General features: G+C 39.2%; 2 protein-coding genes and 1 long non-coding RNA gene across 3 annotated transcripts in view; 2 read left to right on the forward strand and 1 right to left on the reverse strand.

Annotated features, from left to right (window-relative positions):
• KPNA1 (karyopherin subunit alpha 1) overlaps positions 1-3,827 on the forward strand; it is a 73,528-nt gene extending 69,701 nt beyond the window's left edge. The window contains exon 14 of the mRNA XM_070583774.1: positions 448-3,827. Within this exon, the coding sequence (XP_070439875.1) occupies positions 448-635 (188 nt within the window). The 3' untranslated portion in view covers positions 636-3,827. The remainder of the gene's footprint in view (positions 1-447) is intronic.
• Positions 3,828-7,451: 3,624 nt separating this feature from the next.
• LOC139077129 (uncharacterized) lies at positions 7,452-9,535 on the reverse strand. Its single transcript, XR_011529458.1, has 3 exons — positions 9,449-9,535; positions 9,108-9,317; positions 7,452-7,760 (listed from the first exon to the last, which is right to left on the reverse strand). It is a non-coding gene; the product is annotated as an uncharacterized lncRNA (long non-coding RNA).
• Positions 9,536-9,581: 46 nt separating this feature from the next.
• WDR5B (WD repeat domain 5B) lies at positions 9,582-12,260 on the forward strand. Its single transcript, XM_070583775.1, has 2 exons — positions 9,582-9,715; positions 10,111-12,260. Exon 2 carries the CDS (start codon positions 10,184-10,186, stop codon positions 11,174-11,176), a length of 993 nt encoding a protein of 330 aa, XP_070439876.1. The 5' UTR covers positions 9,582-9,715; positions 10,111-10,183; the 3' UTR covers positions 11,177-12,260.
• Positions 12,261-13,916: the final 1,656 nt, after the last annotated feature.

The raw sequence follows: 13,916 nt of genomic DNA on the forward strand, positions 1-13,916 counted from the left end.
ATGTGTTGGCTAAATTGTTCTAGTCAAACTTCTTAAACAATAGAAATTGATTCTGGCTGATTTAAGGATATTACACATTTGTTGAAATGATATTGGATAGCTCAGAACCTAGGTAGATAGAACCAGAGCCAAGAATTAATTAGGCCATAGATACAGTCCAATGGGAGCTACTGACCTTAGGCACTGGATGATGTGGTGACTGTTAACAGAAATTGCTGCTTTTGGGGACTGGTTGTTGCTTGCCTATGTGTTTAAGGTGTCAGTTTGTAATGCTAATATTCAGAAGTAATCCCAGCAGTACTTTCTTTGCTATTACAAAATACTTACAAGATATAAGTTAGAGAAGAGCAGTCTTCCTTTACATCAAGGAAAGAGACATGGCAAAATATAGTTTCACTGGAACTCCCAACAGATATATAACAGATTTTCCTTTATTCTTCATTCTAGGTCTGGATAAAATTGAATTCTTACAGAGTCATGAAAACCAGGAGATCTACCAGAAGGCCTTTGATCTTATTGAGCATTACTTCGGGACCGAGGATGAGGACAGCAGCATCGCACCCCAGGTTGACCTTAGCCAGCAGCAGTACATCTTCCAGCAGTGTGAGGCTCCTATGGAAGGTTTCCAGCTTTGAAGCAATACTCTGCTTTCATGTTCCTGTGTCAGACAAGGCTACCCAGTCAAGTCCTCTTGTGGAGCCCACAGTCCTCATGGAGCTAACTTCTCAAATGTTTTCCATAATACTGTTTGCGCTCATTTGCTTGCCTTGCGCACCTGCTCTCTTATACACCTCTGGAAAACCTCTGGCTCTCTGTGGTGGAATACCCTTCTAATAAAAGGGTAACCAGAACGGCCCACTCTCTTATGGAAAATCCCTAGGCTTTTGGAGATCTGCACTTATATATTATAAGAGTCATGGGAATATACACATATTAATGTGGCTCCCTTTTTTTGTGGGGGAAAAAAGAGGACTCCTCCTTATTCCCTTTAAAGTGGGGAAAAACACTGACATTAAAAGATGAGACTAAACCTTTATCTTGAATTTCACACAACTCTTGCAACAAGGGAGATGTTTAGACTTGTTGTGTATACTTCAGAGTACTTTTCATGAGTTCTTCCACAGTGAACCCTTGGATTACCTGGTGGCTTTTTCTAGCCAAATTTGCATTAATCCTTACTGAGATTGGAGGTTCTCTCTCCTTTATTGGCGCCATTCTTCACAGATACTAAAGTTAAACCATCTGCTCCCTCACCTTCAGCCTTCAATGAATGTGCTTTCTAGTTGTCAGGAATGCTGAAGAATTAACACTGACTCTTAAATGTGATACTGGTTTGAAGATTCTCTTAGAGCAGAAAGGAGAGGGGCACATATTAATTTGTATGGCTACTGCTTCTCTTTGGTCTTACGTGTCTTAGGATTTGGAAGTGGTTCAACTCTAATGCTGGTATGAAGATTTAGAATCCTTAGTAATTGAAACCATATCTTTTAATTCAATAAAAAAGTGAAAAACAGCAAAAAAAAACTCCTCCAATTTTCACAAACTCAACCAGTGTGACTAGAGGCTGTGTTTCTGCATTAAAACAATGTTTCAGGCTTTGTGGTCCTGATCAAGGTCCTCATTAAATTGAAAGTTCACCCTAGGTGCTTTTCCCCTGACTGGCAGATCACACGTACTTTTAAAGGTTACTTAGGGAATTATTTTCTTCGTCCAGTGCAGCTTGATTCTAATGTAGTCATGCTGCATATATGATCCCTTTAATGTAGCATCCTTAAACAAATAACCATCTTTTCAACATGACTTGTTTAACCCAAATAAGGGCAGTGATCTTTCCTTATAACCTCATTGTTCCCTAATCATTTAATTTCATCTCCTATTAGTACTGCCCAGTCAACTCCCTCCCATAAATAAAAGCAGTTTCTACCTTCTGCCTCATTCAATGATGACTGCAATCTGTACCTGCAAATGGCGCTTCCAGAACTGTCTTCAGTGATCCACGTTTGTGCTTGGACTGGGATGAAAGAATAAGCTTAATTGCCAAGAGAACTGCAACTGAGTTCAATACGACTTCTTGGTGCTAGTTGGCCATCTTGACTCAATGTTGGGACACAGTATCAGAGAAGATTTTTTGTTGATGTGCTGTTCAAAATGAATTCTGAAGGAAAAGTTGCTCACTTCTGTTTCAGAGAATACCCTTTTAACCTCTTTAATCTTGTCCTCTTCTAGAATTTATTATAACCCCAAAGTGTAACTATTTGGAAGTTCCCCTGACGAGCTATTATACATCTCTGGTAAATCCTGCTGAATGATAGGGATATTCAGAGCTTTCATACCTCATCATGTTATTTAAGCAGCCAACTTATGTGACCTGATTTAAACTTTAAAAAATCCACTTCATTCAAAGTAGAAAGATACAAAGACAAAGGACATTTATCAGCCAAGCGTGTGACGCATTCTTCACATCTAATCTGTAGTTGTGTCTGTGCTCTGGATGGGTACCGTCTGATGTCTGTCTGTTATTGATGGAGCAGTCCCTGCAAAACTAGGCAACTCCCATCTATAATTGTTACTTTTTCTAGTGCTGCTTTGTGCTGAAAGAACATTTTAGTTTACTGCACTTGACCTGTAAAAGACTTTGATTCTTTGTAATTTTAGGGACAAATTAGGTGGTTAATTTAAAGAAAAACTTTCAATGTTGCCTTTACATCACATTAAAATATAACTTCTTTCAGAAGGGTAATAGAAGCACTGATTCATAGTAAAAATCTTGTTTTTAGCTTTGACTTTTTGTGGCTGAGTTTTTTTAAATTGTAAATTACTGGTAACATTATTTCTCTAGGATGTTTTAAATTATGTACCTTCTATTGGATAATTTTAAAAAATTTCAGTTCATTTTGATAAACCAGTTTGAATGGAAAAAATATAAAGCACAGTTGTTTCCCCAAATTAGTACATAACATACATTGGGAATTTTTACTAGCATTTGCAGGTGTTTCAATGAATGAATTAAAACAAGGAAAGTCTGTTTATCTAATGGGATCCATTTTCTGTCTAAATCAGAGGAGTTTATCTTGCTCTTGGCCCACAAGTTGATGAGCCATGAGATAGGAGCTAAATTTTTTTTTGCAATAAAAATTTTTTTTAATATAAAAATTGGAATTAAACTAAAAAATTCCAGCATAACTGTTGGAACTGATAAAGCAGCCTTTTGGTAACTGAAATTACATTTTAGGAGGTAACTGTAAATCCTATTTTTAGTTCTCTGCCTGGTAGATTCTACTAATTTACTTTCAATTTATTCAATACCCCATCACTAAGATGTTACTCATTACACTAGCATGTTAATTTCAACACACAGAAACTCTTCTGCAGTTTTATATATTGATCGGGGGAGAGTGGCTTGATTTCTTTCCCTTTTTTTTCCCTCCTCCAAACTTTCAGAGTACCTTCTTTGAAATGAGAACTTTGGTTGGGGGATGGAAAGCATTGAGAGCATTTGGGATATAAAAGCACCTTGTATCTGAAGGACCAACAGGTAGATATGGTTTGATTGAGAAACACCAGGAAAGGTAAAGACGATAGGAAGAATGGTGAGATTTAGGAGACAGAGTTCTCCATGGAACACTTTCAGTTATGTTCTTATCACTAAGTAATTAGGATGCTTTAAACTTACCTTTGTCAGCTGTACTGTTTTTGAAAACTCTATTGCCCTAGGATTGTTTCTTCCATCTGCCAGATAAAGCTGAATGGGCTCTGGGTCGTTTTCGTCATTATTGTCACAGATATAAACATTGACAATTATCCCATAATAAATCTGAATTATTCCAGATTGTTGCTGATTTTGCCTAAGAAGAAATACGTAGTCTATTTTATAAACCAAACTTTGTCAACTAAATCCTCTTGTACATGGCCACCCACAGGCAACTAGGAATTTACTTTCTAGTGCTAAATAAACATTTCAGTTATTGAATCCCCCAATTTGGGATTGCATCCTCAGGTTGAAGGATTTCTTTTCTTTCTTGCTGATTAGTTTTGTGAACATTTTTATATTAATAGGCAAGTCATTATAGCTGTTTTAGGGCTTGGGACTTTTATATAGGAAATTGTGATGTCTAAGTATGACGTTCAGGAAAGAAAAGGGATCCACTTTTAGAATGGGCATTCTTTGCTTTTCATACTTGTATACTATATTCTACCTCCTACATTCAAATTTGCTGATTTGCACAGATAGGTATACCTATATATGGAAGTCTCAAATCTGAATTTTTTTGCCATCTGAAATTAACAAAGCCATTTTCTTCTGTAAGCAGAGTAAACATCTGCCCAGTTGGGAAATGTTTTTGGCTACCTTTTTCTATCACCAAAAGCTGAAGTTAGATATTTATTTATTTATTTATTTATTTATTTATTTATTGAGGGAGATTAGCCCTGAGCTAACTACTGCCAGTCCTCCTCTAAAGTAATATATTAAAACAAGTTACTAAAGTAACTGAAGGCCAGATGTGGCACTAGTACAGTAAATCTGCTATAATATGGAAAATATTCTATAACGTGCATTATTGTCAGAAAAAGGTTAATAGTGGGTATCAGGGCATCAGAAGAATGTGTGATAAAGTAAAGCTAAGATCATTATATGCTAATTTTACAAATATCAAATTGCTCTGGATATAAAATGCATCTGGAAATTTGGGGTAAGAAGAAAAGATAGAAAGGGTAGATGAAGGCAACCAGTCTTTATTTGAGACTTGTGTGCCAGGTGCCTGACTAAGGGCTTTCACTTTTTCTCATTTAGTCCAACTGCCCTTTGAGGTGGTTAACTGTCACTATGTTATCGGTCACAAAATCAAGACTTCTGAGAATTTACTTTGCCCCAAGGTCACAACTCTTAGACTCTCTGTCCAAAGGTGGGCAAGAGCCCTGCAGGTTGTGTGTCTTGAACAAAGCAGCAGTCACGGTGGAGGTGTTCTGTCCCAGCAACCCCCAGAATTAGAGCAGCCAGAGCTGGGCCAGCTCTCTTTTTGCTGGACCATTCTTTCTGACTGTTCCTCTCATCATCAGCACCCTTAAAATGACTAACTCAGGTATACGTTACTTTGAAGTTACGTATTCTGGTGTGTAGATCCTCTCAGCCCAAACATCTTTGCCCTTCTGTGGCACTAAAATTCTGTGTGACCTGACAAAACAACAGAAGTTAAAAAGAAAATGCAAGTGATTGATTTTGAGTTTAGTAGCATAATGGCTAAACTCAGAAACATGTTTCCATTCAACAAAAATGTAGAAGGTCTTGAGACAGAAGGAAAGGCTTTGGAATGAATACCGCCTTAGCAGTGCCATCCCTGGATGTGACTTTAACACAGCTGACTTCCTCCTTTAGGAGTACTGGCCCAAGGAGTGTCCGAAGTTTAAAAGATCACCTTTTAATGTATGTTGTTATGTTCTGTTCACCTCGTCATTCTGACCACTCTATCATTTTTCAAAGTGTTCTTACACTTTGATTTGGAATGGTTTTAATGATTCTTTGTACTTGAATGCGGTCTGTCAGGCCCTGAGTGAGTGCCTTGCACAGAGTAGACACTGAATAAATACTTACTAAATGACTGAAGGAATATGCATCTATGTGATATTAGTAAAGGGTACTCGGTTTCAAAAGAAAGTTCAAAGGAATTCCTTTATGCTGCTGTTTGAAACCAGGATTAACAACTCTTAGAGCTAGTTTCTTAGCATGTAAGTGTTTTATATGTAGTTACCTTTCAGGAGACATAATTTGACCCAAAGTTTACAAAAGTAAACATTGTCATAGCAGAGGTTTGTTACATAAAAGCCGAAAAAAACCTATGCCGTCTGAGAAAAGTTAATGGGTATATTTTACAGGATAACTTATAATCAACCCCATGTGTTTATATATACCAAGAATAGCTCATTGATCTCTTTTAACATATTCTAAAGTTAAGAAAAAAACTTTTGGGGGCCAATTACATCCAAGTGATGTAGAAGCTGGTGGTTGCCATAGGCTGTTAGATAGGGATTTTTCATTTTTATGTATTGTATGTATTGCTGCATGAGAACATTTTCTTTATCCATTCCTTGAATTTAAGTGACAGATCTGTAGAAATAGAAAGATGGTGTATTTCTTCACTCCATGATTGCTTCTCTATCATTTTTGAGAGTCCACTGATCAGGTATTCTTTCTGAGAACAAAACAAATTCTTAAAGCAAAACATAGCCTTAGTTCCTGTAGACTAACACTGTCATCTATAGTACAAAAACTGTTGGGTTTACAAGTTTATTAAAGCTAGCTTAGATGATTGTTGCCCCTATTTCATTTGCCAGTTTGAAAAAGTCTTATGTTTTTTCTAATTTTAAAATCAGTATATGGTCATTTCTATGATCTTGAATGTTTTTTGCAAAGAATAAAATTACTCAATTCCTTTATGTACCCACTTAACCTGAGGAAGCAAATGGAGTCTGGTGGGTGTCCCCAATATATATCACTGCCTATCTAAAACACCTGGGCCCACCATTATTTAGAGTGATGAGTACAGAGAAAATAGGAACCCAGAAGATCACAGTGGTGGGGAGAGAATAGTATAGGATTTGACAGAGATACGGGCAGGCTGGGGTGTAAACTACCATGTAAAGAGTAGAATTTTCCAAAATTGAGTTGTGATTATGAGGGGAGTCCCCTTGGGAAGTCAGCAGTGACTGTACTGGCTCGTTGGGGCAGTTCCAGTGTAGATTAGTTAAATTATTTTAGTGACCCCCTTTCACTTTAAAAAATGTCTCAGTTTAGATAAATTATATGGCCAGACCATATTTAGCACAACTAGATTCTCATATATTTAAACTGCTAGTGGTCTTAAGCAACTGGATATGTATGTGGTTTGATTATGCTTGATTTTTGAGTACTGGATTTGGTAACAAGTTGCTATGAAGTCAGTCAAGACGTTCCTTAATGTAGGAATCACTGCCAGGCCATGGTTAGGTCTGTCACACACAGTGTTTTTAATTAAAAAAGAAACACATGACCCATCTGTGGCAGCCTTTCTATTTAGAATATTTGCAAACTATTGAAGGACAAGAGGGATAAACCTTTCAACTATAGATGAGACTCAGTTCTAAAACTTTTATGGGAAATTTAAAACGAGTTGATGTCGACAGGGAGGGAAACTTCCAAATCACCTATCTGGTAAAGATTAAGTTCAGCAAAATTAGAAACTGGTAAAAACAGAACCCTGTAAGGAACTTTGCATGAGAGCCCCAAATGCAAATCTCTAATTATAGTTTCTGCCACTTTGGTTTTACCTATATCAGGATTCCCTGCTCCTACACACTCCTCAATTGCTGATGCTCCCCTCCTCCCGAAGGAGTAAACTATGACATTCTTAGTCCTAATTCATAAGGACTACATGTTACTGTTTGAACATGGCTAATGAATAAAGATTTAACTAGTTATGTTCATAGCTTTAATTTTCTTTACACGATTTCCTGATGCCATTTGTAAACAAAAAATTCCAGACATCAAGACATGGATTTTAGGGACTGGCCCAGTGGCGCAGCGGTTAAGTGCGCACGTTCTGCTTCTCGGCAGCCTGGGGTTTGCCAACTTGGATCCCAGGTGCGGACATGGCACCGCGTGGCATGCCATGCTGTGGTAGGCGCCCCATGTAGAAAGTAGAGGAAGATGGGCATGGATGGTAGCTCAGGGCCAGGCTTCATCAGCAAAAAAGAGGAGCATTGGCAGTAGTTAGCTCAAGGCTAATCTTCCTCAAAAAAAAAAAAAAAGACATGGATTTTAATATTGGAAATTTCTTCAGTCAAACTCTGGGAAAATATGAAGGTAAATCATGTCTAGATATTCCTATCAAGACATCTTCATTGTGTGCCCTCATTGCTTGTGCTATTTCTAGTGGGCTAAATATACTCCAGCACCAACACCCCAACCTAGCTCTTAGGTCATGTGTTTACCTTCTCCAGTTTCTTCTTTCTTTCCTCTCTTAGTGCATAAAAGTTATTGGGAAAACATAGATTTTCTTAAATTCTTTGAAATAAAGCCTACACTTGGTTCTCTGAAGTGCTTTTAAGTTTATTTTTTAATGACAATAAAAATGGAAATAGTTTCAATTGATGCAGAACAGTGTTTCTAAGCTTCCCAGTAAAATCACTAATCCAGGCTAATGGGAGGAGGAAAGAAGAAGGAGGAGGCAATTTAATCAGAATTGAACTATTAAGACATCTTACAAAGGGAAAAAAGTTTTCTCTTAAAATGTTAGGGGTGGGGTCCTTGGTGGCCTTGCCTTAATAGCTAAGAAGTCATAATTTAATGTATATAAATGGATGCTCCAAACCCTCTTAAAGATGCCCTTCCCATTCCCACCCCTCCTCGCTGTGTTTACACGGTTAATTTGCACTAGCTAAGACAAGCATTTGTCCAATTCCTGTCTAAATTCTAAACTATAGTAGTAGGGTCTTAAAGTAACGAGGTTTTTACTATAGTCGATTATTATAGGTGACCTATGCTGTTCTGCCTTATAAAGGCAAGACTTTCAATTACCCCTAATAAGTATACAATAGAAAACCTTTTGTTTCCAAACGCTTTAAGTCTTGACTGACAGAAGACATCATGAGAGAGACTTGCTTCTTGACTTCAACCCGGCTACCGGGAAAGCCTTTTAAACAGAACACTTACTCCCTCTCTTGGGCAGTCTTTATTGAGCACAGGATTGGAGAAACTAGGGGCTTCCAATTTTTTAGTAAACCTATTGTCTAACTACAGTAATTTACATCTGAAAAGCATGTATCATTTACATAATACTTTCACAGCGGTTAATTCTTAAAACTAGGGAAAGCTCTCTAAAGCCTAATCGGAGTAACCTTACATATTTCTCACTCAATTCCACCAACTTCTTTGTCCTTTTTTGTCTCAAGCGCCTAGGAAGACCTGAACACCTTTCTTAATTTTTCTCTGGAAGTTTAAACTATAAGGACGCGCTAAAACAAACGTTTGCTCGTTTCCCCGGCACTACCCCGTCCTGCTATCCGAGCACTGACCTTGAAGGGTCCCTAACACATATTCTTTATCCTTCCCGGAACATTCAGGGAAAACTTACACCACAAGACTCACGCTCCCCTTGCCTATTTGCAGCCTTACGTACACGCCACCAGGCTCTGCACCACAAGTAGCAGCGAGCAGAACCAAAGGCACCCGCGAAGCAGAGCGGGCATGGCTCGCCGCCGGCTGCGTGGACCGACGGTTGTTTAGCTCCATCTCCGAAATGCGCACCGTCTGGGCAGCTCAGGGGCCAAAAGCGGGCTTAACCCTGTAGAAGGGGCATCGAAAAATTCAGTCCTTTCTCGTGACATGGTTTCCAAAGAGAAGGGAATGTTCTTTGAAATGCTCATTGCTTCGCACGCTAGCCAGTCAGGTCTAGGAGAAGCGCTGTCCACCTACCCAGCCACCGAGGAAGGCCGCCCAGCCTCTGCCTGTGGAGAAGAGAGGCATAGAGGACCGGACACAAAGCCTGGCGCCTCCTTCTGCGCAAGCGCAGACAGGCCTCTCCCATCGGCCACCTCGGCTCGGAAGTGGTGGTGGTGGGCGGGGCTCCCTCTGCGCTGGCGTTCGGTGGTCCAGCCCGCTGTCTTGGTGGGTGTCGAGGTTGTGCGGACCTGCTGGTCTCTGACAACAGTAGCCAGTGGCCTGGACCTCAAGTATCGGCGGGTACGCAGGTTTTCTCTTAGCTTTCGAAGTCTTCTGTTTAGGGCGGTGATTCACTGAAGTACCTGAAGTGTGTCGGACTGGTAGGGCGGTTCGGTGTTCTCAAACATTTCCGAGGTGGGTGGAAGGGCGGCGAAAACTACTTTCTGTAGCGCGGCTGCGGACAGTTCTGTACGTTGGCGAAATACCCAGCAGTGGTGCCTGACTTGCGACAGCGCACAGAAGACTTTTAATAGTATTTTTCAGGTATTTGTTGACGAAGGAGGAAGCGAGGACAGAGGTCCAACCTGTGCTGCCGACTCAGTGTATATCGTAGTTTAAAGACCACCCAGAAGTTAGAATCGTTAAATGACCAGTTTTTTTTAGTCCGATGTTTTTATCTTCACTTTGCTGGGCAGATATCCAAAATACTGGGCTGCCGAGTCCAGGGCCGCTCGCCTAGCCAACCTGCTGACTCGGAGCTTCAGAGCCATGGCGGCGAAGGAGTCGGGCGATGCAGGAGCGGAGTCGGCCCTCTGCCCATCAGCCAATCCGAGCCAGCAAGCCTCTGAAAAACCAAACTATGCCCTCAAGTGTACTCTCGTGGGACACACGGAAGCCGTATCATCAGTTAAGTTTAGTCCTAGTGGAGAATGGCTAGCAAGTTCTTCTGCTGATAAAGTAATTATTATTTGGGGAGCCTATGATGGAAAATATGAGAAAACACTTTATGGTCACAGTCTGGAAATATCAGACGTTGCGTGGTCATCAGATTCCAGTCGTCTTGTTTCTGCCTCAGATGATAAAACTCTAAAGATTTGGGATGTGAGATCTGGAAAATGTTTGAAAACGCTGAAGGGGCACAGTAATTATGTTTTTTGCTGTAATTTCAATCCACCATCCAACCTCATCATTTCAGGATCTTTTGATGAGAGCGTGAAAATATGGGAGGTGAAAACAGGAAAGTGCCTCAAGACTTTGTCTGCTCATTCTGACCCAGTTTCTGCTGTTCATTTTAATTGTAGCGGCTCCTTGATAGTGTCAGGTAGCTATGATGGTGTCTGTAGAATCTGGGATGCTGCATCAGGTCAGTGTTTAAAAATGCTTGTTGATGATGATAATCCTCCAGTCTCTTTTGTAAAATTTTCTCCGAATGGTAAATATCTGCTCATTGCAACTTTGGACAATACTCTCAAACTATGGGATTATAGCAGAGGCAGATGCCTGAAGACATACACGGGTCATAAGAATGAGAAATACTGCATATTTGCCAATTTTTCAGTTACTGGTGGAAAGTGGATTGTGTCTGGTTCAGAGGATAACCTGGTTTACATTTGGAACCTCCAGACTAAAGAGATTGTACAGACATTACAAGGTCATACAGATGTCGTAATCTCAGCAGCTTGTCATCCTACAGAAAACATCATTGCATCAGCAGCATTAGGAAATGACAGAACAATTAAACTGTGGACGAGTAACTACTAAACCCTTTAGAAATCTAGTAGTAGAGCCAAGTTGGCAAAAAAAGTTAGGTATTCAAAAGATGGTTTCCCTTAATTTTGGCACGGTTTTGTATTTCTTTTTAATATTGCCTTGGTTTTAAGATTTTAATACCTATAACCTAAATTTACAAAGCAAGACAGTTGGAAAAGCAAGTCTAGAACCTAGGGCTTCTGACTTTTAATCTTGAGGTCTGTTATTAATCTCATGTCTGTCCCTGAACAGATTCCCATTCTGTTTCTCTCAATGACTGTTCTAGAGGATCAGTACATTTGAGAAATATTTAGAAGGTTCAGAAAACAAGACGACTGATTAAATGTGGGGAGCTAGGGAGTTTGGAATAACTCCCAGGTTTTTGGTTTGGGAGATCAGAGGGCTAAGAGCATAAGCCTGGGACGGTGGTGGACTGGAGACAGAAGATGCCTCTCACACACTTTGATAGCTTACATGATGGGATATGAAATGGTCTGTGTAATCAAGTCTGTAAATTGGGAAAAATAAGCCACAGTTAGGTTTCTTCTGAGAGTCTGAAATTTTTAAGTTTTTATCAAGATTACAACCAGAAACAAACCAAAACATTATGAACGACATTTTACTGAAGGACCTCTCACTACCTTGTCAGATTGTGCCCTCTCCTGATGTTCAGGCAAGCTAAATGTGTGAACGGTGAGGCTGCTCCCTTCCCTTATGTGTCTGACCTACTAATTCCTGCCCATGCTTCAAGTTCAGTTCAGAAGTTACCACTGTGGAGCCATCACAGCTGTTAGGTTTTCTTGCTTCTTTCTATAGCTCCTGTTATAAAACTAGAATGTCATTTACTAATTTGTATTGTAATGGTTTCATGGGCCATGTTTCCAGTAAATTATGTGCTCTGTGGAGTCAAGAAGTATCTTTTATGCATCTTTGTATTCTCAGTTTTTATATATAGAAGAGACTCAAGTAACGTTTATGAATGACAATGAATTATACCACCACCACACCTTCATTCATTCGTGGCCTGCTTTCAGTAAATTTTTGGAATTAATTCCTCATACTATTATTTTTGTTGATTAAAATTAGAAGTATCCAACTATAGCTTCACGTATTAACTTTATTCAAATAGGGCTTATAGGAAATATAAAGTGGAAAATGGTTTCTGCCCACATTACCTATAGAGACATAATAAACATGAAAAAAGTCTAAAAATTAAGCAAAAAACAGTACAAGAATAATTTAATTGAAAGCAACAAGGACAAAAGTGTTGTCGTTCTTTTGTATTTTATAGTACCTTATAGTAGTGCTCGTTAAATCTGATTTGCTTGACAAGTTCTGAGGAATGTAAGATATTAGAGTAATTAGTAGTAGGGTATGACTGCTAAGAAGTTAGTATGTGAGGGTACTGGGAGAAGTGGTGTTAGAGAGGGGCAGGTCTGAAATTCTGGCCAAGACATTTATATTTAACCCATAAAGAGGTAGTCACCATAAGTTACTGAGTAGGAGAATGACAAAAATGAGAAATGATTGTGTAAATTCTTGCTCCATGGTAACATTTGTGAGCTTTGGTTTAATGAAACATTTTTATTACAATAAATCTCCAAGATACAACACTTTAAAATGCTTCTTTAGAAGTTAAAATTGGTAATGTTCTATGCAGAAAGATTCCTTCTTTTTAAGAGGACTACATTAAAATTTACCCATATTTAAAACATTAGTTTAGGTAAGATTTAACAAGTGTTCCAAAATAAGAAAAACCAATCTGTTAAAATGTATAAGAAATAATGCTTTTTGATGATGAATTTGCAAGTGATAAAAATCAAAGAACTTGATATCTAAAAAGAAGCTAAGGTCAAATTACTCTAAAGTATACAGACATCATTAACATCATCAGCTAGTTTATGAAGCTACAGGTGGATTGGTGCTTTACAGTTTCCTGGGTATTGTATTAAACCAAGTTCCCAAGCAGCTGCATATATTATTTTTTAATCTGTTACAACCCTCTGGGAGAACTAGCAGGTTGGGATGGCTATGAGGACTTGTCATCCATTAACACTCATGCAGCATGTGAGAATAAATGAAACACTTAAAACAGAAACCAGCATCCACACCAAAGTGTAAATGAGATACGTCCCAGGTGCAAATGCTTATCTTTCAACACTCATTTAATAAGAAAATGCATTTGACAGATTTTTATAACTGAGAAATTTAGTGTAAAGGCAGAAGGAAAAGGACCAGTTGGGAATTCTAAGCCGTGGAGCAGAGGAGGTGACTGTGCTGGCCACAAGCTACTCCACGATGCCAGGGTTTCAAAGTCCTCTGAAACTCATGGCAAGACCACTCCCATCCCCTTGCCAGGACTTTGTTTCAAAGTCTGCCCTCCTAAAAGCCTCTGTCTGCCAGCATGCCCGAAGATGCAGAGCGTGTCTGGCTGCCTCCCAAGGCTCTGAGAAGCACCATGGCATCTGGGGAGGTTAGCTCTCCAAGATGCACCTGGACAGTGTACTCAGCTGGCCGCCTTTCTCTCTCCAGAAATGAGTATACAGAAGAGAGAGACGCAAAACTAGAGGTCACTTTGGCTTCTGTGGAGAAATCACTTTGGTAACGAGAATTAAAGTAGGAAATGGTACCTAACTCTCTAAAGGAGAGTTTAAGTTGAAATAAATTGTCTCATTTTTCATTCTTCATTTTCTCCAAAAAGCTGAGAGGCTGCCCTTTATCTGAATCAAAGCCATAAAATATAGACAATTCA

The sequence above is a fragment of the Equus przewalskii genome, chromosome 18 (assembly GCF_037783145.1).
Source record: "Equus przewalskii isolate Varuska chromosome 18, EquPr2, whole genome shotgun sequence".
Taxonomy (NCBI): Eukaryota; Metazoa; Chordata; class Mammalia; order Perissodactyla; family Equidae; genus Equus; species Equus przewalskii.

Coding starts and splice junctions, on each gene's coding strand:
- WDR5B (XM_070583775.1), top strand. CDS start 10,184: ATGGCGGCGAAGGAGTCGGGCGATGCAGGAGCGGAGTCGGCCCTCTGC.